Consider the following 23,410-nt stretch of genomic DNA (forward strand, 5'->3'; position numbering starts at 1 on the left):
GGCATGTCACGCCCTAAGTGTGATTAGTATGACTATTCTCCTAAAATAAAATTTAAGAGGGCTTTGGAGTATATTCTTTTCACTTACTGAGTACTCAAAAATTTCCTTAAGTACACGATCTGATTCACATTTGGGGTTATTCTGTTGAAGGTTCAGAATGCTAAGCAAGTGAACAGTGCACTTAAGCAGAAAACGGAAGGCGGGATTGAAGAGTTCAAGCCTCCTGAGGTACGTTATCGAAGGACGTGTGTGATCGCGCACAGTGAAAACTCACATGCATCATTAATACTTCGAAGATTGCATAATGTGGATAATTTATTATGTCTCTATTTTTATACTTAGATGATCTTATGAGGCTTGGTTAATTGGTTTGTATTTAAGTTAAATTATTTATTTCTTGCCCTTAGAAATTCATAGCAAGCAACATAAATAGGGAAAATAGTAGTAGGAACAGTGTATGTGAAACTGGAAGCTCATTGATGAGCAAGCTAGTGTATTCTGGGTCTTCGGCAATGTTTGCTCAAAGCCCTCTCCTGCTCATGTGAATTGGTAACACAGCACGAAAAATGTCTCGGAAAAAAAAAATTATTTTAGCAAGTTTTTATTTTAGGATAATTGTTTTTTGGCTCAGTTTCCACTTAAGATTTTAGTATGAGGACTTACATTCTTCTACATAAAAACAAGGTATGGATGGACCATTTTCTTAAGTCTTCTATTTCAGTTGAAACCTAAATATGTTTTTGCTGTTTATGGTAATTACAGGGGTACTTATATTTCCTTAAGGTCCAGTCAGGTCTTTTTCTAGGAGCTTCTACTATCTTTTTTTCTCTCTTTCTTTTTAAGACTTCCATATTATACCTCATATCCTGGATTTGCCTTTCTGTGTATGTAATAATCAAATAATCTTATTTGGTCTTATTGGGACTTTTTTCCCCCACAAGGGGGAAACTTAGGTTGACTGAAATATCTACAGATGAAATATATGTGAGGGGCTATGGGGAGGCAGAATAGTAGGACTTCAGAAATAATGTACCATATGCCATCTTAGTCATCAGTGTCTTTTAGAAAGGAAGACTTAGGAAAAACGTTGTTTTTCATTGTTTTAAATAGTCTCTTTCAAGATGGTTAGGTTATGGAAAAGAGTGAAAAATAATATAAAGACTGATATCTCATTCCTGGCCCACAGGTAAACTGACAAACATTCGTAATGATTATTTAAGGATAATATAGTACAAAAATTACTATTTTATTTTGTTATTGCAACAAAAATTATTTTAATTTTGTATTCATTAAAAATTCATGAAAGCAAAGAATTTTAAATGTCTATAATTTTGTGATCTAAAAGTTAAATGAAATACCACAGATATTAAAAACATTGTGAGACTAGCAGGAAGAACTTTATGTTAACAAGTGTGAAAAAAAAAACATGGAAATTCGTAGGAAAATATGTCTTATCAAAATTGCCTTTTGAAAAAGAAAGAAAAGCTGAATAATTGATAATCATTAAGTAAAACGAAGGAATAATTAACATTTTTCTCTCACAAGAAAATACCAGGCCCAGACAGTTTTACAGAAAAGGCTTACTAAATTTTCAAGAAAAGGATAATCCTAATCTCAGATTTTCCATAAAATTACAGAACAGTCTCACTCATTAACTTTATATAAAGAAAGATGTGAAAGTCCAGTAGCATTTTATAGCTTTCCTATGTGCTATCTTATTTGATGTTTATGTAAATCCATACAGATAGATGAACCCGATACTATTATTTCACATGAGGAAACTGGAAATCAGGAAGGTTAACCAACTACTTCCAGGTGACCCAACTAGTAAATAATGAAACTCTGGCTATATCTTATCTTTTTAGAGTCCTGATTGGACTTCTGTATTAGTATATATCATGCTGCCTCTTACATTTGGAAGTTTTTGTATAATAGCAAAATTATATGTTACATTTCCACATTTTAATGCAGTTATTGGGTAAGAAGTTATCAAACATTTATTGTATTTTTTGATTTATTATAAAAATAATGATCAAAATAAAATAACCAAAATGTTAATACGCTACCATCCGTACACTGAAGTTTGGATATTACTTTGGGTTGATTTATTGAACTTATATGAGATGAAAAATATATGTTTTATCATCTAAAGAGTCCCCAGGATATATTTATATTTGTCATATTATTCTTACTGCTTTGGGGAGGAGGGCAACTTGAAGAGATGTGTTTCAGTTCCCAGTGACAGTACAGAACTTGACGAATCAGGTAACCCATCTCCTTACCTTTAGGTTAAACCGTACTGAATCAAAGAATGTTAATAACTTTTGAAATAATTACAGTAAGCCATCCCATGAAAGTAACTCTACTGAAAGTAGGCGGTCACTAAAGTGCTTTACTTATTAATTTGGTTGTGTTTCTTACTTTCATTTAGGGAAAAATTTGTTGAAGAAAGTTCATTTACTTCCACAAGTATTTATTGATCAGCTATGGCATATGAGGCACTGTGTTAGGCCCTGTGAAAAGTGTGTGGGAAGGGGGAACACATAAAGATGTGGACAAGATTAGGTGATTTTTTTACACCTGCTTTTTAAAAAAGGAACTTGCAGTCTCGATGTTATAAGACAAACTGATAAAAGTTGTGTGATAGATTTATAAGCAAAGTGTACAAGAATATAAGTGGGCCTTATTCATTTTGGCAAGGACAGTTAGAGAAGACTTCTTAGAGGGGGAATGCTACAGCTGAGGTTTGAAGGATAAGAGGGATTTTTTTGCACAGACAGAAGGGACCAAAGAGGGCAGAGGGAATAATAGGAGCAATGGTTTGGTGTTGAACAGTACATTCAAAAATGTAAGTCTAGTAGGGGAAAATTAAAAAGCACTTCTAAAAATGAATCAGCAGGTATTCCCTGAGCACTTATTATGTTCTCATTATTGTGCTAATTAATTGCTATTGAGAATTCTGTGGAAATGTAAAACAGTCTTAAGAAGCATATTGTCTACTTAGGAGGCAAACTTAGATGCAGAGAAGGAATGAACATGGTGTATGAGAGATGTTAGCAGGGTTGAGTAGGGGCATCTTTTTGATAGACGTTAGTGGGCAAGGCCAGGGCATAAAGTCCTTGTGATAGCCAGAAAGAGAAGTTTGCTTTATAAACTAAGTCAAATGGAAAGACCCTGTAGTTTCTTTAGTACAGAAGGATGTAAAGAAAATTTTTAAATTTAGGAAAATTACCATGGCATTACACAAGACAAATTAGAACAGGGAAACTTTATAGTTGCTAAAATATTAAGCACGTAAGTCATAAATGATCAAAGGGTATCGGTTAGGTTGGGTATTAGTTAGAGGAACGGTAGGAAACTGTTAATACGTCTCCTTGAAAGTATTTGTGAGTGTGGAGGGTGTCACTGGCATGTCTTCTGCTTTGATGTGCTTTGGATGGAGGTAAATGGGTAGGTGGAGGAAAGACTGATGAATCAAAAGGAAGAATAAGTGTAACTGAAAAAGGAGTGCTTTTTGAAGCTGTAAATTCCCCATCTGTGGTTGTTTTCACGCAAAGGTAGACGACATCCTTACATTATAGATGTTGGTTGGAATTTTTAGCATTGAGTAGAAAGTTTAACTTGGTGATCTTTTCTGCCTCTTTCAACTCAGATAGTTTGAGTCTACCACTGATAAAAACGGGAAAGGTGTAAAAACAATCCAGCAGGGAAAGGATAGAGTAAAAATGCTGAATTCACTAAGGATGTCATAGATTAGAAGGCTTTTTGGGACCTTTCATATTGTTATAAATTAGATTATTTTATATTATTGTTATGTTTAAAGCAATTTCAGGTGCGTGTTTTTGTAGAAGAATATGTCTGTGATACCATCTAGCTAACTACAGCTACCGCACAGTTTTAGATTCCCAGATATATTCTAATTGTCTTTAAATTAATCTCTACCAGAGTTTCTCAGGTTTAAAAGACAATGATTAAATCAGTAACTTATGTGAGTCCTGTATATTTAAAATTTTAACCCTATTTTTTCTTCACTATTCCACCTCCTCTGCTTCCATTTTGTCACATATTGTTTAATCTTTCCACCATCCCTTCTGCATTTTCCCCTCCTCTCCCCTCCCTTCCTCTCTCTTCCACTCCCCTCCCTTCCATTTTGCAGGGTCTTACTCCCATCGCCCAGGCTGGAGTGCAGTGGTGTGATCTCGGCTCACTGCAACCTTGACCTCCCAGGCTCAGGTGATTCTCCCACCTCAGCCTCCTGAGTAGCTGGGGCCACAGGCAAACCACCACACCTGGCTAGTTTTTTGTATTTTTAGTAGAGATGGGGTCTTGCTATGTTGTCCAGGCTGGTTTCAAACTGCAGGGCTCAAGTAATCACCTGCCTCAGCCTCCTAAAGTGCTGGGATTACAGGTGTGAGCCACCGTGCTTGGCCCGTTTTGCATTTTTCCACTGAGCTGCCTCTTACAAACGTTAGCATTGGCACAGACGACCACATTCCACAACTTTTAACTTCTGATTCCCATTGCCTTTTTCTGAGCTCTTGATATAGATAACTGCCCTTCTTTTTCTTCCTTTAACTTTTGAGAAGTTATGTTTTCTTTTATAACTCTTCTTCTGTTCCCTGGTTTGTCTTCTATATATACAGGCATTCTCCCAAATTTGTGTGCTTAAGATTCATTTTTCCTGTCTTGGATACACAGTCTCATTATTTTACTGTGTTAAAGTCATATGTTCATTTAAATTACACAAATTCATCCAGACATTCAGTCAAATAAAAGAGAAAACAAGAATGTTTAGCAGTAGCAAGTGTAGTAGTGCTGCAATTCTGCTTACACTCCATTTATGGAGTGTGTACCCCGAAGTGGTGAACTGGGAGTTGCGAATCCACTGTTGAGTCCGTCTAAGTTTCTGCATGCCTCCTGTGTATCTGTGTGTGTCTCTTTGAACTGAGAGAGACTCGTGTGTGTGTGTGTGAAAACCAACACTACCCTAAATTCAAGCCAACAGCTTCATCTGTGGTTTAACTGAAAAACTAGTGGTCCATTCCAGTGCTGGAGTAATACCGGACTGTGGGTGTGTTGAAAGACTGTGCCTGTCTCTGGCTGCCTTAAAAGACATTTCAAGAGTAATCTGGAAAATCAGATAAATTCTAGACCAATTTTAGATCTGAGTAACATATGATTCCACTGTTTTTTTCTTATAAAAATTTCCCACTCTTCAAAACTGTGTTTTAATAAATGAATCTGATTTTAGCCTCAAGTGGAACCTGAACTCCACCTGAATGTCTTACTACCTCATTCTCAGTATATCCCAAATTAAATTAAATCTTAGCCTTACCTTCCCACATCTCTCACATCAGCATTTCTTGATTTCTCAGAAATCAAATTTCTTAACAGCATTGTCCCTCTCCCCGCTTTCTAGGATTCGTCTGATTTTAGTTATAATCATACCCCTGACCTCTTGCCCCCTCAAAACAAAACAAAACAAAGCAAACAGCTCCCCCACTGTGTGTGCGTGTGCACGTGTGTGGAGAACTTAGAAACTGATTGCTGCCCTTTATTTATGCCAAAGCACCTCAGAAGCCGGTTTACCCTGTGCTGTCCAGCTTCTCCCTCGGGAAAAAGTCTCTCCTGTTTCTCCTTCCTCCTTCCACCTCCCCCCACCACCGCCTCACACCTCTCTGTTCCTTGTCCTCACCTTACTCCCCTCAGGACCCCACCCACCCTCTTTGAAAAAACAAAGCTCTGCCTACATAGAAGACTTTTTTATTTTAACCAAAGTTACTGTTGTTTACAATGAGTTTGGGGAAAAAAAATGGCTTTCCCAGTCCTTGCATCAGCGGGACACCACATTTCATAACTGTTTTTAATGGTTTAAAAAAAAAAAGGAAAAAAATACAGAAAACAAACTGAAGGACAAAAAAGGTGACTGCTGAACCGTGTGGTTTATTGTCCATCCACAATCTTGCAGGCGCCAAGAACTTCGCAGTCGTGAACTGACTGTTTTGCTGGAGAGGCCTGTGCAGTAGAGTGTAGGCCCTTTCATGTACTGTACTGTACACCTGATACTGTAAACATACTGTAACAGTAGCGTCTCACACGGAAACAAGAGAAAATGCTGGGTCAGCGGCAAGCCGTAGTTTTTAAAAATGTTTTTAGTTAAACATTGAGGAGGAAAAAAAAAAAGGCTTTTCCCCCAAAGTATCATGTGTGAACCTACAGCACCCTGACCTCTTTCTCTCCTCCTTGATTGTATGAATAACCCTGAGGTCAGTCCCTTAGAACTGGTTTTAACCTTTAGCTGCAGCGGCTGCGCTGCCACGAGTGTATATATATGTGACGTTGTGCATCGCACATACCCTTGGATCCCCACAGTTTGGTCCTCCTCCCGGCTACCCCTTTATAGTGTGACGAGTTAACAAGTTGGTGACCTGCTAAAAGCGAGACACAGCTATTTAATCTGTTGCCAGACGTCACCCCTTTTGGCTTCATGCTATTCAGGTCTCTAAAAAGTCCTTGCTGTTGTCTCAGGAGCCAGTCAACTGATAGTTTATTTTTTTCTGGGTTTTTGTTTTGTTTTCTTTCTAATTGAGGTGTAAAAAGTTCTAGGTTCAATTGAAGTTCTGATGAAGAAACACAATTGAGATTTTTTTCAGTGATAAAATCTGCATATTTATATTTGAACAATGTAGCTAAAACTACATTTTTTTTCTTTTTTGGCTTAATGGATATCATTTATTCAGTATGAAATTTTAATACTATATGTTCCACATGCTAAGAATAAATTTACATTAAATCTTAAATTTAGTGTGAACTTATCAACTCTGATTTTTAATACCCTTCCAAAAGCGGATGGCCCTTACCATATTTTAATTTCGTTAAATATCACCCACTTTCCAGGCTGCCACTTCTTACTGACACAGATCCTGTTTTCCCTTACACCTGGATTGCCTTCGCATTATTTGCCTTTCAGAAGATTTTCCTATTTAAAAACCCATCTCAATCTCCAACCCGTCCTTGTTATGTATCCCCACTTAAATCGTTGTGACTTTTTCTCCTATCTTTAAATTCCCCCGTGTACTCTGTACTTTTTAACTTTAAAGTTATTTGTATTCATTCATCTTCTGATTTGTAAGCTTTCTGAAGTTTAGATTAAAAAGAAATGTCATAATACATGTTATTTTTCTTTCATTTTTTGTTTCCTTTTCATTAATCATACCTTTTCCTCCAGTTTGTGTCTTTCAGATTTAACAAACATGAATTGACCAACTTTGATTTGCCCAGGCAGTGTGCCAGATGCCTTTTTAGATATATTCTAAATATATCCTCGTATTTAGTTGTGTTTAATCCTTAGATTAACCTACAACATAGGTATTTTGCAAGTTGTTTGTACAGAAGATCCTTGATATCAAAGTGGTCATTAATCCATGCAATGCATGGAGAAGCAAAAATTCCCAAACAAGAACATCAACTAATAAACCAATCATTCATAAAATTAGCTCTGCTCATCAACTCTTCCTAAATAACTGTAGCTGTTATTTGTCCCATTCGCTACAACATTATCCTTCTCTGTCACTCTCTTGTTAATACAGTGCAAATACAGCACAAACCAAAATGAAATTGAATACTTTGCAAAAGATGAGAAACTTCATGAAGTCTGTTAAACTGCAAGAGAATGACGTTAGCCATCTGCAGAATTGACAGATGAGCGTCCAGCAGAATTAACCACGGAAGAAAAAAGTCATGACTCAGAGGCAGGCACTTCAAAAAAGAATAATTTGAGTAACAAAGAATTAGGAGAGGCCCTTTAGAAAATTATTTCAATAAGCCTTTAAAACAAAATGACCCATTTTGTGACCATGTGAATTTCAAAGCCAAAGGATGTTGCACCATTGTATAGTCAGAAAAGATAGGCCAAAAAATAAAGCATATTAAACAAGTCATTAACTATTTTTTTAAAAGAACTAATTTTTACAGGTTTTAGTTTCACATTTCAGGTTGAATTGCAATCAACCTTTTATTTTTTTTACCATTAGTATTTACTATAAAATATTTTGACCTGTTTTAAATCAGTTTCAGTACCGGTTATCCTTGGGTACTGAGGGCCTCTTTTACTCACCTTCCACAGCCCAGGTAGCATCAGATTGCCTTGTGTATGAACTCAGTATGAGCTTTCTTAGTGTAAAGTTGGGTTCCCAATTAACAATATATATTCCTTCTTAACAGAGCTTCTCCTCCATTCTTGTTACTCCCTTTTTGGGGGAACATATGTTTATAAATTTTCCTGTCTCCTTTTTCTTTCATTTTTTTTTTTAACTGTTTTACATTTGGTTCACTCTTTTATTTATGTTTCTTTATGTCACTCGTAGTTTTTTCCTGTTCCCCACTTCTCTCTTTTCCTTTTTACTGTTTCTCCTTTGCCTCGTCACCAGGTTCCTGACCTTGAGGCTTAGCCACGGCCCTGCTGTCCCTTTTTAATCTCGTCTGAAATACAGTGATTTGTTTTAGGTTTTTCTCTCCTTTACTCTTAAGTTCTGTTTTTTTACATTTTCATTTCCCCTCTAATAAACTTTTTTTTAACCTTGGAGTTTTGTTTCATTCTTCATTCTGAGTACTTACACCTCTTTACTTTTGGTAAGGAAGTTGGTGTTACCTCTGTGTGCTATAGAAACTCTTATTGCTAGGACCACGAGTGAGGTAAGACCTAAACGCGCCTTCTCAAAGGAAGCCCTCTTTCTGTTTTGCCCGACACGCCCAGGTGTTGCACCAAGCCACTTTATCTTGGCAGTTCCTTCTACAAACCTCTGCACACTGGTGTAGTTATTTCTGTCCATCTACTGCCAAAGGTCCTTCATTTACCATTCAGTGGGTATACACTAATGAAGTCTGATATATTTGCTCTTGTAATATTAGCATACTAAAAATCCTAAATTTAGGAAGATTTTGGGGGGATAAATATTGGGCGGTCTTGAGAAAAAAATATTCTTATCAGAATCATTTTCTGCTTCAGAAATTTAAAGAAATATTTTAGGATTTAGGCCTGTTCTGTAGTCCTGTGCTGATTTATACCATTGTTCTTGGGGGAGTAAGGGTAGGTTCAGTCTTAAATATGAAGGGAAGAAATTTTAGAGCTGTAGATCTTCTTTAAAGAAAAAGTTTTGGCTGGGTATAGTAGCTCACGTTTGTAATCCCAGCACTTTGGGAGGCCCAAACGGGCAGATTACTTGACGTCAGGAGTTTAAGACCAGCCTGGCCAACATGGTGAAACCCTATCTCTAATAAAAATACAAAACTGTCCAGATATGGTGGTGGGCATCTGTAATCCCAGGTATTTAGGAGGCTGAGGCAGGAGAATCAATTGAACCTGGAAGGTGGAGGTTGTAGTGAGCCAAGATCACGCCACTGCACCCCAGTCTGGGCATCAAGGGGAGAAAGTTCCTCACTTATGGCCAGAGGTTTGAGACCAGCCTGGCAACATAGTGAGAGCTTATCTCTAAAAAATAAAAAAAAATTAGCTGAGTGTGGTGAGAGGTGCCTGTGGTCCCAGCTACTACTTGGGAGACTGAGGTAAGAGGATTGCTTGAGCCTGGGATTTTGAGGTTGCAGTGAGCTGTGATCATGTCACTGCACACTCCAGCCAGGGCAACAGAACAAGACCCTGTCTTCAAAAAAAAAAAAAAGGAAAAGAAAGTCTCTTAAATGTTTAAAACTAGGCTAATATTAATATTTGCAACATGTGATAGGAATATTATAGTTGGAAAATGGGAGACTAACAGATTTTCTCATGTTTTAGTATCTCTTATTAGAGCATAAATGTGAATGTTGTTCCTTCTCCCAAATTGGTACGTTTCCCTTTCATTATCTTTCTGCATGGATAAAAGGTAACTCAGAATATATATTTTTAATCTTTCTAAAAATGGAATCTTCATGAATCAGAGTTGTAGTAATCTCATGTCTGTGATTTGATGAAAAGTTAAAAAAATAAGCACTTTGGAAAATGTCTGTCTTCATATCCTCATTAGGAAACTTCTCTTTAATTTTGTAGTCAAATCAGAAAATTAATGCCCGTTGGACCACAGAGGAGCAGCTTCTAGCAGTGCAAGGTATATTAAAGATAAGCAGTTATTGTTGTTAATAATTATTTAATTTGTCATGAAAGGTGACTACCCTAGTTATTCCCTTCCTTTAGAAATTGATCCAGAAAGGGCTCTTGTGTTTATCACAAAGTCCTGGTGACCAGGAATTCTGTGTTGTATTTGTGGATGTGACATACTCAAGTCTATGTGCATTTTGAGTCCTGAACAGCACATAATGTATTCTCAGCACTAAATAATGGATGATGATGATTAAGCATGAAAAAGTCACATGGGCTCTCTGTGCTTCTCCTTTGATATTCCTGCAGTTGGGTTCGTTCTTACTATATATCATTCATTGATAACTCATAGTTAAAAGCATAAATGAGCTATAGTATGTTTCTGATTACTCTGTAAAATAATGTTTATCTGATAAACGTCAGGTAGTGAAAATATTAACCACGTGCTTAACACTCCGTGTTTCATACTTCCCTTAAGAGATGTACCACTGAGTGCTTAGACACCTGCCTTAAAATAGATACATTTTTAAGAAGAGACTTGAGGGAGATCAAAAAATCACACACAGCATTTTAAATGCACTGTTTCTAAGAATGTTTGTTGAATGATATGGCAGAAGGCTTTTTGTATTATGAACACCCATGGGCAGCTGGGAAACATTATAAACTTGGAGAGTCTCATGTTTAAATTACTTAAAGAAAGACAAATTGTATACTTTTATTCATCGTTACAGATTTTTTTCCTCTTTACGATAAATTATGTGCAGGTCCAATTGTACAATTTAAAGTTTGATCTACATTTTGTTTCTTCCTGGCTGAGCACTTCTTTGTGTTGAGTGCTAATAGCTTTTTTATCTAGGTTAGCCACTGTGAGAGAGTGGGGCCCCAGTGGAACATATAAGCATACCTTTTAAAATCTTGCCAAATAGTCTAAAGAGAATATAAATTTAATACAAAAATGCTTTGCAAGCATCATTCCGATTGATTAACTGATAGATGACTCTGCAGTTTGGATCGGAGAGAGTAAGAATTAGCCAGACAGCATGATTTGAACATGTCACAGGAGGGTGCCAGCAGGATGACGTCAGCCCTTGCTTTGGCCTGTGCAGCACAGCACAGTCATTTCATAAAGAACTGATACTAGGACACAGGGTGCTGGGCGTGCATTGAGCACATCTGTAATTGTAGAACCGAGTTTCTGAATGAGTCAGAACAGGGTTTAATTAGTTCATAATGTTTAAAAATAGCTGTTTTTAAATTAAACTCTGCTAATTTAAATTATTGTTTAAAAATTAGCGAGCATTTTAAGTGGCTGCTTTATATTCGTCGAGAGCCACGGCCTGCAGATTCAGTGTCGTCATTTTGAATAGGCATTGTTTCATTCAGGTAAAGCCTGTATTTTTCTATCATTGTAGTCTGGTAAAAACTGCACCTGGTTTCCAGTATTCAGTTGCTTGAAGATTAGTATATTAACTCTGTATTTTTAAGAAATTATCCCAATGAAAGAATTTTCTGAAAAGGATGTCCTAGGAAAATCTAGGCTGATCCTTGTCTATACAGCAGTCAGGATTTGATACTGCTCTGCAGCAGTACTTTAAGTGAGAGAGTCCACTGAACCTTACGGCTGGGTTGGATATTCAAAGCTGCATTCGATGGCAGCACAGTGGTAATCTCTAAATACATAGTGTGAACTATATATGTAGACATAAATATTAGAAGAATGGAATAGTCATATGTGTAACCAAACATTTCCTCCGTGCTGAGGTATATTCAGTATTATACTATGTGCATTTAAAAAGTAACCCTTTAAGTAAGTTACACCGAGACAACAGTTGGTATGGAAGTGCCCGTGTTCTCAGGATTTCAGAGGCACTTTCTTAATAATGTGTTAATGGTGTTAATGTCTCTGTTTTATTTTTATTCTTTGGATTTTTTTGTTTTCATTTGTAGGTTTTTGTTGTTGTTACATAAAATTAAACAATATAAGGACATTTGTGCCCAAAATAGCTATTTTAAAGAGAATTTAAAAGTGTCATATTGTCTTATGTGCCCACGTATTTATATAGTGCTCAGAAGTGTGTCTATAAATAGTATAATCGTGTAGTAATGTCCCTTGTACCTGAATTTCAGTGCAGCTGAGATACGTAATTGCAGGGTCTTTTAACACACAGTTTACGATCCAGAAGTACTTCTCTTAGCAGGCCGTTTTTTTTGTTTTTTTTTTTTAATCTTTATGGTAAACCTTTATGTCTATTGTTCTAATGGCCAATTTAGTTTTACAAAGTAATAATAAACTATGTTTTGACATTAACATGTTTTAATTTGTATATCACTGTATATTTGAGACATTTTACACATATATTTCTGATTTGACACTCACTTGTTAAATGCTATTACAGTGACCTGCAGAGAAAAATGTTGACTCTGGTGCAATTAGTGAGATTTACAACTTTACTATTAAATAAGCTTTTTTGTTACAACTCTTTTTAAACCAAGCATATTAAGATCATTTTCTTTCCTAGGGCTTAAATAGGTACTTCCCACCTTACTTTCCTGTTCCATCTACTCATACTGTTGTTAAATAAATGTTAGCCATTTAAATAAGTTTCCCTTCTTTTTCTCTTAATTAGAAGAGAGGGAAAACCATGCTCAGATCAAATAGGAATGTCTATTTATACTTTTTTAATCAGTCACTTTATTATGTTAATTCTAGTTCTACCTATGTTATAATTTTAATAGAATTTTTCAAGAGTCTCCAGGTAGGATATCATTAATACTGCTAATTTAATCCTCTTAAAATATTTGCCAGGAAAACTACTTCTACAGTTTCTGTCTTGTGTTCCAACCCTAAGTATCTAAATTTTTATTATGACCAAATTTTATTATGACCAATAATGATCTTTCCCTATTGTTAATGGTAAAATGTTCCTGTTTGTAGCATGTATGTGTGTGTGTGTGTGTGTGTGTGTATGTATTTTTTTCCTAACCTTATAATGCTTTTAGAAGTTATCCTAAAATCCAACTTGATATTCATATGATAAAGAGAATTCAGAAATTAAGAATTTCAAAAGGGGCCAGGTGTGGTGGCTCACACCTGTAATCCCAGCGCTTTGGGAGGCCAAGGCAGGTGGATCACTTGAGGCCAAGAGTTTGAGACCAACCTGGCCAATGTGGTGAAACCCTATCTCCACTAAAAAAAAAATTAGCCAGGTATGGTGTCATGCACCTGTAGTCTCCTGAGGCAGGAGAATTGCTCAGACCTGGGAGATGGAGGTTGCAGTGAGCCTCACACCACTGCACGCCAGCCTCAGCAACAGAGTGAAACTCTTGACAAAAAAAAAAATTTAAAAAGGAATTAGGTTATTCTAGGTGTTTCTTTTTTCCATGTAAAATGGAACGATGATTAGCTGTTTTAAAAAAAAATGCATTTAAATTACAGTACAAAACACTTTTTAAAGTATGTAGAGGCTAGAAGCATGGTATACAGTATTTGCCATTTTAATTATAAGTCACCTCTTAAATATATTTGTTTCCTAGTCATTAGTGCTTAAGAAAAAAATGCTTCCCAATTAAAATTTATGCTACTTTCGGATAAACAACAAAATTTTTTCAATTTTATAAGGATGTCAACTTTAGTTATTTTTTATAATTATTACCTTTTTATATAAAACAGAAAATGACAGAACTGTGTTCAGGTGACTTATGCTTACAGTGAAAGTTACCGTCTCTTCTTGTATTTCATTCACCTTTTAAAGATAAAGTTGCAAGTCTAGAAATTGTCTTCTTTCTAATTTTATCTCATACTAACAGAAAGGTTTGTAAAGAAAAAAAGTAGATTTGGCAGTTGATTAAAAATAAAAGGATGGTAACACAGTACATGAATGATCAAAAGGAAGTGGAATGAGGAAATCCATATCATTCCATCTGAAAAGCACTCTTTTGCTTTAGAGATTATTTCTCTGTTATAGTGGATACCATAAGAACGGAGGTTCAGAAATATAATTGTCAGCCCTCTGATACACTTACATTAAATGATCAGTGGTTCAAAATTTCCAGCATTTTTGTAACGGAATGTAACTTACGTGATTTTGACTTTTAGCCCCTTCCATATATACATCAGTCACTGTTCGTTGCTATTGATACGTCTTCTACCTTCTAATACGGAATTCTTGAAGAGATTTGCAGGAGTTGGAGAGAAATGCACACTCTCAAATGGCTTAAGTTTAAAATGTATGTCTTAATGATAGAAAAGAATCGTATCTCTGGAGTTGCTAGATGTTCTTATATTTCTATTATTTCAAAAATATGTGTTTGAAAAAATTAATGTTTCACTGTTAAACTAAGTACATGTTCACTTTAAGGAATTTTGTTGTGAAAGCCAGAAAAAAATCCTCTGAAATTTCACTACCTATAAGCAGCTTACCATAGTTCGTCTTTTGGGGTCGTGTTTTTTTTGTTTGTTTGTTTGTTTTGGAGACAGAGTCTCACTTTGTCATCCAGGCTGGAGCTCAATGAAATTATCTTGGCTCACTGCAACCTCCACCTCCCAGGTTTAAGCGATTCCCGTGCCTCAGCCTACCTGAGTAGCTGGGACTACAGGCATACACCACTATGCCTGGCTATTTTTTGTATTTTAATAGAAGCTGGGTTTTGCCATGCTGGCCAGGCTGGTCTTGTCCTGACTTCAAGTGATCTGTCTGCCTTGGCTTCCCAAAGTGTTGGGATTACAGGCATTAGCCACTGTGCCTGGCCCCAAAATCTAATTAAAAAAAAATTGTTTTAAACATACCAAAGGCAACTATTCACGCTATCCCTTCTAGCTTAAAAAAGAAAGTTTCAGATTCCATTTTTAGAGTTGGGAAACATCACATAAATTCTCCTGAAGTTATCACCTTCTTACTAGCCAAAGATTAAAAAAAAATGTATGGACAGACTCTACCAATTCAGAGTGTCTGATAATTCAGGTAACGGCTATGCTAAAGTCTCTACTGCTAATAAAAATATCTCTTCTTTGGCAAATTTAAAGTATTAACAAGACATGTTTTAAAAAAAAGTATGCTTTTGCATTGGGTAATTTAGATTCCTGGTTGGAGTATGTGGGCTTTCATAAAATGTAATGATAACAGGATATCCTAATGAGTTATATTTTTATGTTAATTCCCAAATAAAACTTTACATATTAAAAATTATAAGGTATCGTCTGCCAGCATAGAAAGCCAAATTGTTTCATTGTAACTTTCAAATGAAATCTAGAAATTTGACTGAAAACAATTTTTTTCTCTTACTAGGAAACATTATTTGCCTGTTCTAGGGTAATTAAATGTTTATTCCACTAACCTTTGAAAACAACCTCTTGCTGTAGAAGTGAGACTTTAACAACTATGGTTCAAGTGTACCTTTTACATCTTCAGGAAGTGAGGTTGACTTGATCATCATATTTAGCTCTCTTCCTGAGAAAGCAATCAGATCGCTTTGTTTATTATCAACTATGAAGAACTAGTGGAGTGCCGTTTCCCCAGGGACAGATAGAAGCTGGGGTAGCGCTGATGCCATACGTTGTTTAAGTTAGTTGCTGCTCATCACTACCACCTGCTAGTTGTTCCAGAAGCCTGGCTGGAGATTGTTTTGAAAGAGCAGCCTCACTGAGCCAGTTGGAGTTTCACCAGTTTGCCTGGTTGCTAGCAACAGTATACAGCTTAAGAGTCCCACCTCCTAACCACAATGCTGTTGAACTGTGCCATTCTCAGTGTAACGGTGCTGAGTAATTCAGCCATATATGTCTAATACCTCCTGGGGTTTAGGGAAGAATAAGCTTTAGAGGGAAGAAAGATCCTATTTCCTTATTTTCTGAGCACTTCCTGCGTACTCAGCATTGTAGTAACACGAGTGCTGCTTTGTATTTTCTAGGACGGTACTTTCCAACCTTTTTCACACCATGGTACACAGAGAAAATTATGAAATGTGTCACAGCATACTAGGCAAGCAGATGAAGCTGCTCTTATCCAAACGAGACTGCCAAGGAGCTCCAGCTATTCCAGACCCGGCCCAGCTATCCTTCAGGCTGAGGGGATTAATATCTAGGCACATTTGTTCTCAGGACGTTGATTGGAATCCTCAGCTAAACTGCAGAGATCTACAGTGTGGCCTGAGCCTTGAGAGTTTGAACTGGCATACATGAGTTAATTATAAGCATATTATAGTTAATTAGAAGCATACTTGGGTGAGTTAGAAAAAGATGTTGACATTGAACGTCTCTAGAAACTCTAGGACTCTTACAGGAAGTAGTTTTGAATTCAAGGTCTATAATTTTACAAATGTAAAAATTTGGTGACAAGGTAAAGTCCATTGAACAAGAAGTGGAAGATCAAAAGGAGTACAGTGAGAAGAAGGGGCACTTATTTAATTTAATGGAATCAGACTTGGGGACAACTAGAGTTTTGGAATATATTTTGCAAACTAAGTGTTCTGAGGTTTATAATATCTTTAGAGTTGGAGTCACAGTTAGTCTCAATGTGACTTCTTCCTAGAAATACATTCTAATCCTAGACTTATTTAAGGTTTTCACTCCTAAACTCGTGTATTCAGTAGGGTTGGCCATTGCTAGAATATAAATTAAGTGTCCCTTAGGAAAATTAGTAACTGTTAGAACACTGTATTTACTATATTGATTTCTAATTAGTAGTTATTCTTCAATGCAGCAAACTCAAATTTAGAATTTAGAAATGGCACAGCGACTCGCCCTTCTAAGAGCTGCTGTCTTCTAAAATATCAAAGTAGTAGGAAGCACTGGAATATGTGACAGCAGCTCCTGTGAAATGACCTTGGATTTTTATCATCCAGTAAACTCTCAGTTGAATCTAGTCACTATTAGAATTTATACTTAACTGTGAAGTTTAAAGAAATCACCCTCACGTGTTTAAAGGGAGTATAAATTCATTTATGCTGATAAAACATTATAAACAATGTCTGTTTTTACTTTATTGTCATGTACATGTATTTTCTTTTGAGAACATAGCAAATGAGCATAGCTTACAAACCCAACACTCTACCTTAAAAATGGGATATAATTAGAGGATAACAATGTCAGGCCTCCTGTCCAGAAAGCTCTTAGATAAAGGAATTCCCCTCAGAATCAAGCCCGGCTAGTAGCCAGAGATGCTTATTTTCAATTTCTCAATTTAAAATAAAGCAGAATTTAAAAGTGAACTTGTGTTGCATCCTGTTGGTGCCTTAGAGTAATTGAGTATTTCATATTAATTGGTATCGGTAAGAATAGCATTTCTGCTGGGTATTAACATATCCATGTATTATTCTCTCACCTGTGATCATGTACATGTTGTTTATTTTAAGCCCCCATATTTTTGTCTCCTTTCTCATCTCTTTCATTAATGAATTACTGTTTTCTGGTATTTTTGAAAGCAGTTACCAAGTTATAAAAGTTTTCAACAATTTTTCTATTTTGAGCTAAGTGAATCTCTTTCTAAATGAGTCTGTGAACTTCTTTTAGAATTCCCTTAAGAGGAATTTATTATCCATTTAAAATTCTGTAGTATAGTTGACAATCTCAACTTCTTAAATCAATTATTACCGTTCATTATAATGAAACTTCTTTAGTGTAAAGTTAGATTCTCAGTTAACAATATATATCCCATCTTCAGTTTAAGGTAGTGATGATGGACACAAGTGCTCTTCAGGTAGTCATTACTGTTACCTTATTCTTTAAGCTATAATCTCTCATCCATTCAATCTTTAAAACTACTAGATGAATTAAAACCCAGCTGACTCTGAAAAAAAAAAAAAACTTCCCTTTTTTAAATCCATCATCTTGTGATGGTTCTCCTGCTTTTCATGTTTAAGTTCTTAACTAATTTCAATTTGTTGGTACCTTGGTGGTATAGGCAAATATTCCTGTTGAAGTTAGTATTAAGACCAAAATGATAATGCTTTTCTTAATGGGGGAACCGTAAGGCTACTCACTCAGTCCATTGAGGGGATAAGAGAGACGGCTCATTCCCATCCAGTTTTGTTTACAAACGATGTTGCTCAAATTTAGGTGACTGGCTACTAGGGAAATAAATGAATGTGGAATTGAGGATGGAACAAAGAATTCAATGCTTTACAATAAATGGACTGTATTTGAGAGTTCAAGAGAGGATTGGAGAAAATAACTGAGTATGTAAAAAATGGTAAGTTTCTGATTGTTCAGTTGAAGGCAAGTGGCTGGCTCGATGAAATGACATAACTGATAGTTTTCATCTGTGACCCTGATGTCCTAGCCTCTATCTCAGCATTGAGAAATGAGCAGAGTTTATCAGACAGGATTTTCATTGCTGGTATCTTGTGTGTGTGCATGATGTGTAGTACACACAGCTCTCCTTGTTGATCCTTCACAGGTGTATTATTTACTTTGCCTTCCAGGTGTCCGCAAATATGGTAAAGATTTTCAAGCTATTGCAGATGTAATTGGCAACAAGACTGTTGGCCAAGTGAAGAACTTCTTTGTAAACTACAGGCGTCGGTTTAACTTAGAGGAGGTATTGCAGGAGTGGGAAGCAGAACAAGGAACCCAGGCTTCTAATGGTGATGCTTCTACTTTAGGGGAGGAGACAAAAAGTGCTTCTAATGTGCCGTCAGGGAAGAGCACTGATGAAGACGAGGAGGTGTGTTTGTGTGTGGAATTGGAGCTGATATGAGTTGAGGAATCACCGCTTTGTGTGGTGTTCTGTGAGGCTAATCTGTCAGAGGACTAGCTAAATTGAGCATGAAAGGCTGACAATACACTTGCTCAGTGGTGCATCTGTCCTGACGCTTAAGTCATAATGACATGCTATGTTCTGATTCTAGAAGAATGGAGAGTGTATTGTTCTTTCATAGTCTTATTTTTATTTCCAGTGTTAAGCTGTTTACAAATAAAGATGCCTGTTTGGTAGCCTCGTTGGTTTTTGGTTTTTTGTTTTGTTTTGTTTAAAATAAAAGAAGCTTGTGCTTCCAATAAACACTGGTGTTATGTTTTTGTTTTGTTTTGATTTGTTTTGTTTTTCCTGTGACAGCCCAAACTATATTGTATTAAGTTCATTAGGACTTACATCTCATATGTGTATTTTTGTTTCCTCACCTCTAGGCACAGACCCCACAGGCTCCTCGGACACTGGGTCCATCACCTCCTGCCCCATCATCCACTCCAACACCAACAGCCCCCATTGCCACTCTGAACCAGCCTCCACCACTTCTTCGTCCAACACTGCCTGCTGCCCCTGCTCTTCACCGGCAGCCTCCTCCACTCCAGCAACAGGCTCGGTTCATCCAGCCCCGGCCAACTTTAAATCAGCCTCCACCACCTCTTATTCGCCCTGCTAATTCTATGCCACCCCGTCTAAACCCAAGACCAGTGTTGTCCACGGTTGGTGGTCAACAGCCACCTTCCCTTATCGGAATTCAGACAGATTCACAGTCCTCACTGCACTAAAAGTTAAATTGGACAGAGCTACAGTAACTTCACCCCGTCATTATACCAGTGCTCATCTGACTGATGAAAAAGGGGAAGGTACCTTTCTAGATTCTGAGGCTGCAAACTAGTTCTGTGGCAGTGGACTAGCATAAGTGGATGTCTAAGAAACTTCAGTTCACTAGACTAAAATGTTATACAACAAAAAGCCTCCAGTTAGCCTCCTTTGTAGAGTATATGTTCAGCAATGTTGCTCTCATAAAAGGAAAAAAAAAAGATTTAAGTATTCTATATAGCAAGTTTTTGTTTTGTTTTTACTGTATTTATTTTATTGAGGTTCTTTATATTCCTGCCTCTTCTTAGTCAAGGCTCTTAGTACAGGAATATTGACTTAGGAATTGTGAAAACTCCTTAAGTTTCTTAAGTTAAGGATATTTGGCTTTTTTCTTTAATTTAATTTGTTTAAAAACATTTTCCTATGTTAGGAGTGCAAGAATAGCCGGCATTTTTGACATATGTTCCTTTTTATGCATATTTAAGAAATCATAGCTGCATATCCCTTCTTTCAAAAAATGTTGCTTTTTTTCCTAAAGGAATTTTAATATATTCCTTTAAAAGAAAGCAATTTAATCAATTGCAAAGCAATTATATGAAACCACAAAGAATGTACTGAACCTACTAACCCTTTAACGTACAGTGTAGGGTCCTAGCACAAGTCCTTGTTTAAAGGTCGTTGACAAATCATCTATTAGTAATGAGAGGATTGGAAGAACAATTTTACATACAAATGAGGACTTAATTTGTTGAAATATGATTTCTTTAAGTTCCTTGAAAATGGGGGAAAAAAATTTTTTTTGTTGTTTCTAAATGGTATCTGCTTTTAACTAGTAGTTGCCTACATTTGGGGACTTCAGAGAATAATGATATTTTGTTAAGTTATGTAGACATAGTGGCTATGGAAGCATTTATTTACAGTACCCTTTTTGTGTTTGGTTTCTGAACTTAAAATTGCCCTCATACTCAATAATATGGTCTGCATTTAATATGAAAGGTGTTTTCTTGATGAATCTATTGTACTATTTGGATACATTTGTGTATTCCTTGCAGCCAACCTGTATCCGTGGGATGGGTTTAGGGTTAAATCATCAACATATTTCATAAAATAAATTTAAGAATTTGTTCTGTGTTATCTAAAGATGTATATCAGTATATTGTCACAATTGTGCTGTTCACTAAAAATGCTGAGACCCTTTTTCATAGAAAAAAAGACATCAAGTCTTAACCCGTCATCATTAAGCACTTACAAAGAATATTTTACAAGTGATGATATTTCAACAATGTGTAATTAATATTTTTGATACAATGATTTCATATTGGAATCATTATTTGTGCAAAGGGACAGGTCACTGAGATCGCTATACGAGTGGGCAGAGGCTGAATGTTTGCACAGTCACATTCTTATCACAGGTAGAATACTTCACAACATAGTCAACATCTAAGGCCCTAATTTATGTTTTGAAAGATCGTGCGTTCCCAAAGTATTTTCTGTTGTTGGCTTCACGCCTTAAAGTGCGATAGATTTAAATTCATTGATTAGTTTAATTTTTGATTTTAACCATGTATTTCCATAAATAACCTATGCACTGGCATATCTGAAACTCTTTTCCAGCATGGGTCCTTTTCTTTCTCATTGGATTATCTTAAATAGTTCTTGGCCCTGGATTATAACCAGATAAAGTTTAGCTGATTTAAAATTCTTAATATTCAAGAATTTATACTTATTTTTTCTTTAAAAGCCACAGGGGACAGTTACATATCTTAAAGTATCTAAAGCATTTTTTTAAGCTGTTAGATTGTCTTGCGTATGTGCATACTATACCTTTACAGCGTTCGTTGTCTCGTCTTTTGTCAGTAGACCTTCAGTACACAGTATGTGGGATATGTCAGTCAAGTGGGTCAGCACCAGCAACTGTCCAGCTGTTCAGTATATTGTGATTCATTGAAAAGTCTGTTCTATCCCAGACATGGGCCAAGGTGCTGTATCTGAGGGATGTGCTGTGATTTGATTTACATGCATTAGAGCACACAGTAGAAAAAACCTTAGCTTAATTAGTAATATGACACATGTATATAGTGAGATGTCTTTATTGTGTGCTTTGCATATTTTGTAAATATTTTGCACGTCATTATTTTTCTTTTTTGTTTAAGCAGTGTTTGGCCTGGAAGAGTGATATGCTTGCTGCTTAATCAAAGGATTAAAGATTTAAAGATGTCTATGTCTTCTATTTTTATATAATTTAATGTTCTATGAGGAATTTATACCTCTTCACTGTGAAATTCGAAATAATGATTTTTATAAAAGCAAAACTAGGACTCTTTTAATGGCAATTTTCATTAATTTCAGGGTTATCATTTTTGAAAAATATACCCCAGAGTGTCTTTTTTAAATTACATAACTAAAAATAAATCACACTGTGAATACAGCTTATAAAACTAATGGAAAAATGTTGTTCTATATGATTTAATTCTAGTGTAATGGATAAAGGTAAAGGTAAGTTATGATCAGAACTTTAATAAGCTTACAATTGAATAAAATAGAATATAAAATAAAGATGAAGGGATATAAAATTCTGTCTTAATGTAGGCCTATATTCTTTTTAGGAATAGATGTAGGGAGCCAGCCAAGAACGTGACTATCATTATTTTTAAGAATATTTAAAATGTTGCAAGTACAGTCATGTCCCTTAACAGGGATATGGTCTGAGAAAGGTGCTGTTAGGCAATTTTGTTGTGCCGTGAATCAGATTGTACTGTACAAACCTAGGTGGCCAAAGCCTACTGCACACTTAGGCTATACGGTATAGCCTTTGCTCCTAGGCAATATTTGCAGTTTTAACAGTGGTAATATCTGTGTATCTAAACATAGAAAATGTATAGTGAAAATACAGTATTTTTTATATATATATATATATATATTTTTTTTTTTTTGAGACAGGGTCTTCCTGTGTTTCCCAGGCTGGAGTGCAGTGGCAGGATCTCGGCTCAGCAACCCTTGCCTCCCAGGCTCAAGCGATTCCTCTGCCGCAGCCTCCTGAGTGGCTAGGATTAAGTTTTGTATTTTTTAGTAGAGACGAGGTTTCAGCATGTTGGCCAGGCTGATCTTTTAAGTCCTGATCTCAAGTGATCCACCCATCTCTGCCTCCCAAAGTGCTGGGATTACAGGTGTGAGCCACAGTGACCCACCAACATTATAATCTTAAGGAACACCAGTGTATTTGCAGTCACTGACTGAAGTGTTGTGTGGTGCATGACTCTACTTGGGTTAAAGGTACCTAGTTTAGTTATTAAGTATGTTGTATTAATTTTATGTTCCCTCCCGTTAAAAGATTATTCATGAATATTAATAACTGCTAACTGGTTAACACTGGGGTATCAGGATCTCCTCAAAAAGAATAATAATCTGACTTAGAACTCTAAGCAGAATCTATCTTTCTCTTTGTGCATGCCCAAAATAAATGACGAATACATTCTGATTAGAGGACACACAAGAAAAACTAAAATGCGTATTAGTTTTTTTTATCTAGCCATTCATTATAGGTTACATCACTTGTAAGAAAACAGAATAAGTGAATACAGAAAGAACCCAAGAATCAAGTTTGAGAAATCGTTCCATATTAGAAAATATCTATAAGAAACCTTTGACATCTAATTTACGGTAGTACCTAAGCTGCTTTCTCCTCGGAAAAAGTAGGTCATGTATAACTTGCCACAACTCAATTCTTTATCATAACTGCCTTAAGGGAAGGCATGTTCTGCAGCGGTGCATTAATCACAATGGGGTTTGAGAACTAAACATGACAAGGAGTGCTCCTACATGT

General features: G+C 36.1%; 1 protein-coding gene across 9 annotated transcripts in view; it reads left to right on the forward strand.

Moving 5' to 3' along the window:
- The window catches only part of RCOR3 (REST corepressor 3), a 65,194-nt gene extending 43,388 nt beyond the window's left edge, over positions 1-21,806 (forward strand). For 4 of the 9 annotated variants that reach the window (XM_021677214.2, XM_021677213.2, XM_064360351.1 and 1 more), the window contains 4 exons: positions 151-228; positions 10,043-10,100; positions 18,506-18,747; positions 19,209-21,806. In XM_021677214.2, the coding sequence (XP_021532889.2) occupies positions 151-228; positions 10,043-10,100; positions 18,506-18,747; positions 19,209-19,553 (723 nt within the window). In that variant the 3' untranslated portion in view covers positions 19,554-21,806. Of the gene's footprint in view, positions 1-150; positions 229-10,042; positions 10,101-18,140; positions 18,274-18,505; positions 18,748-19,208 lie in introns of all 9 variants that reach the window. The other 5 variants (XM_021677215.2, XM_021677218.2, XR_002479631.2 and 2 more) reach the window with 4 other exon arrangements.
- The last annotated feature ends 1,604 nt before the right edge of the window (positions 21,807-23,410 follow it).

This window comes from Aotus nancymaae, unplaced genomic scaffold, assembly GCF_030222135.1.
Source record: "Aotus nancymaae isolate 86718 unplaced genomic scaffold, 86718_ANA_hifiasm-v0.15.2.pri h1tg000039l, whole genome shotgun sequence".
In the NCBI taxonomy this organism is placed as follows: domain Eukaryota; kingdom Metazoa; phylum Chordata; class Mammalia; order Primates; family Aotidae; genus Aotus; species Aotus nancymaae.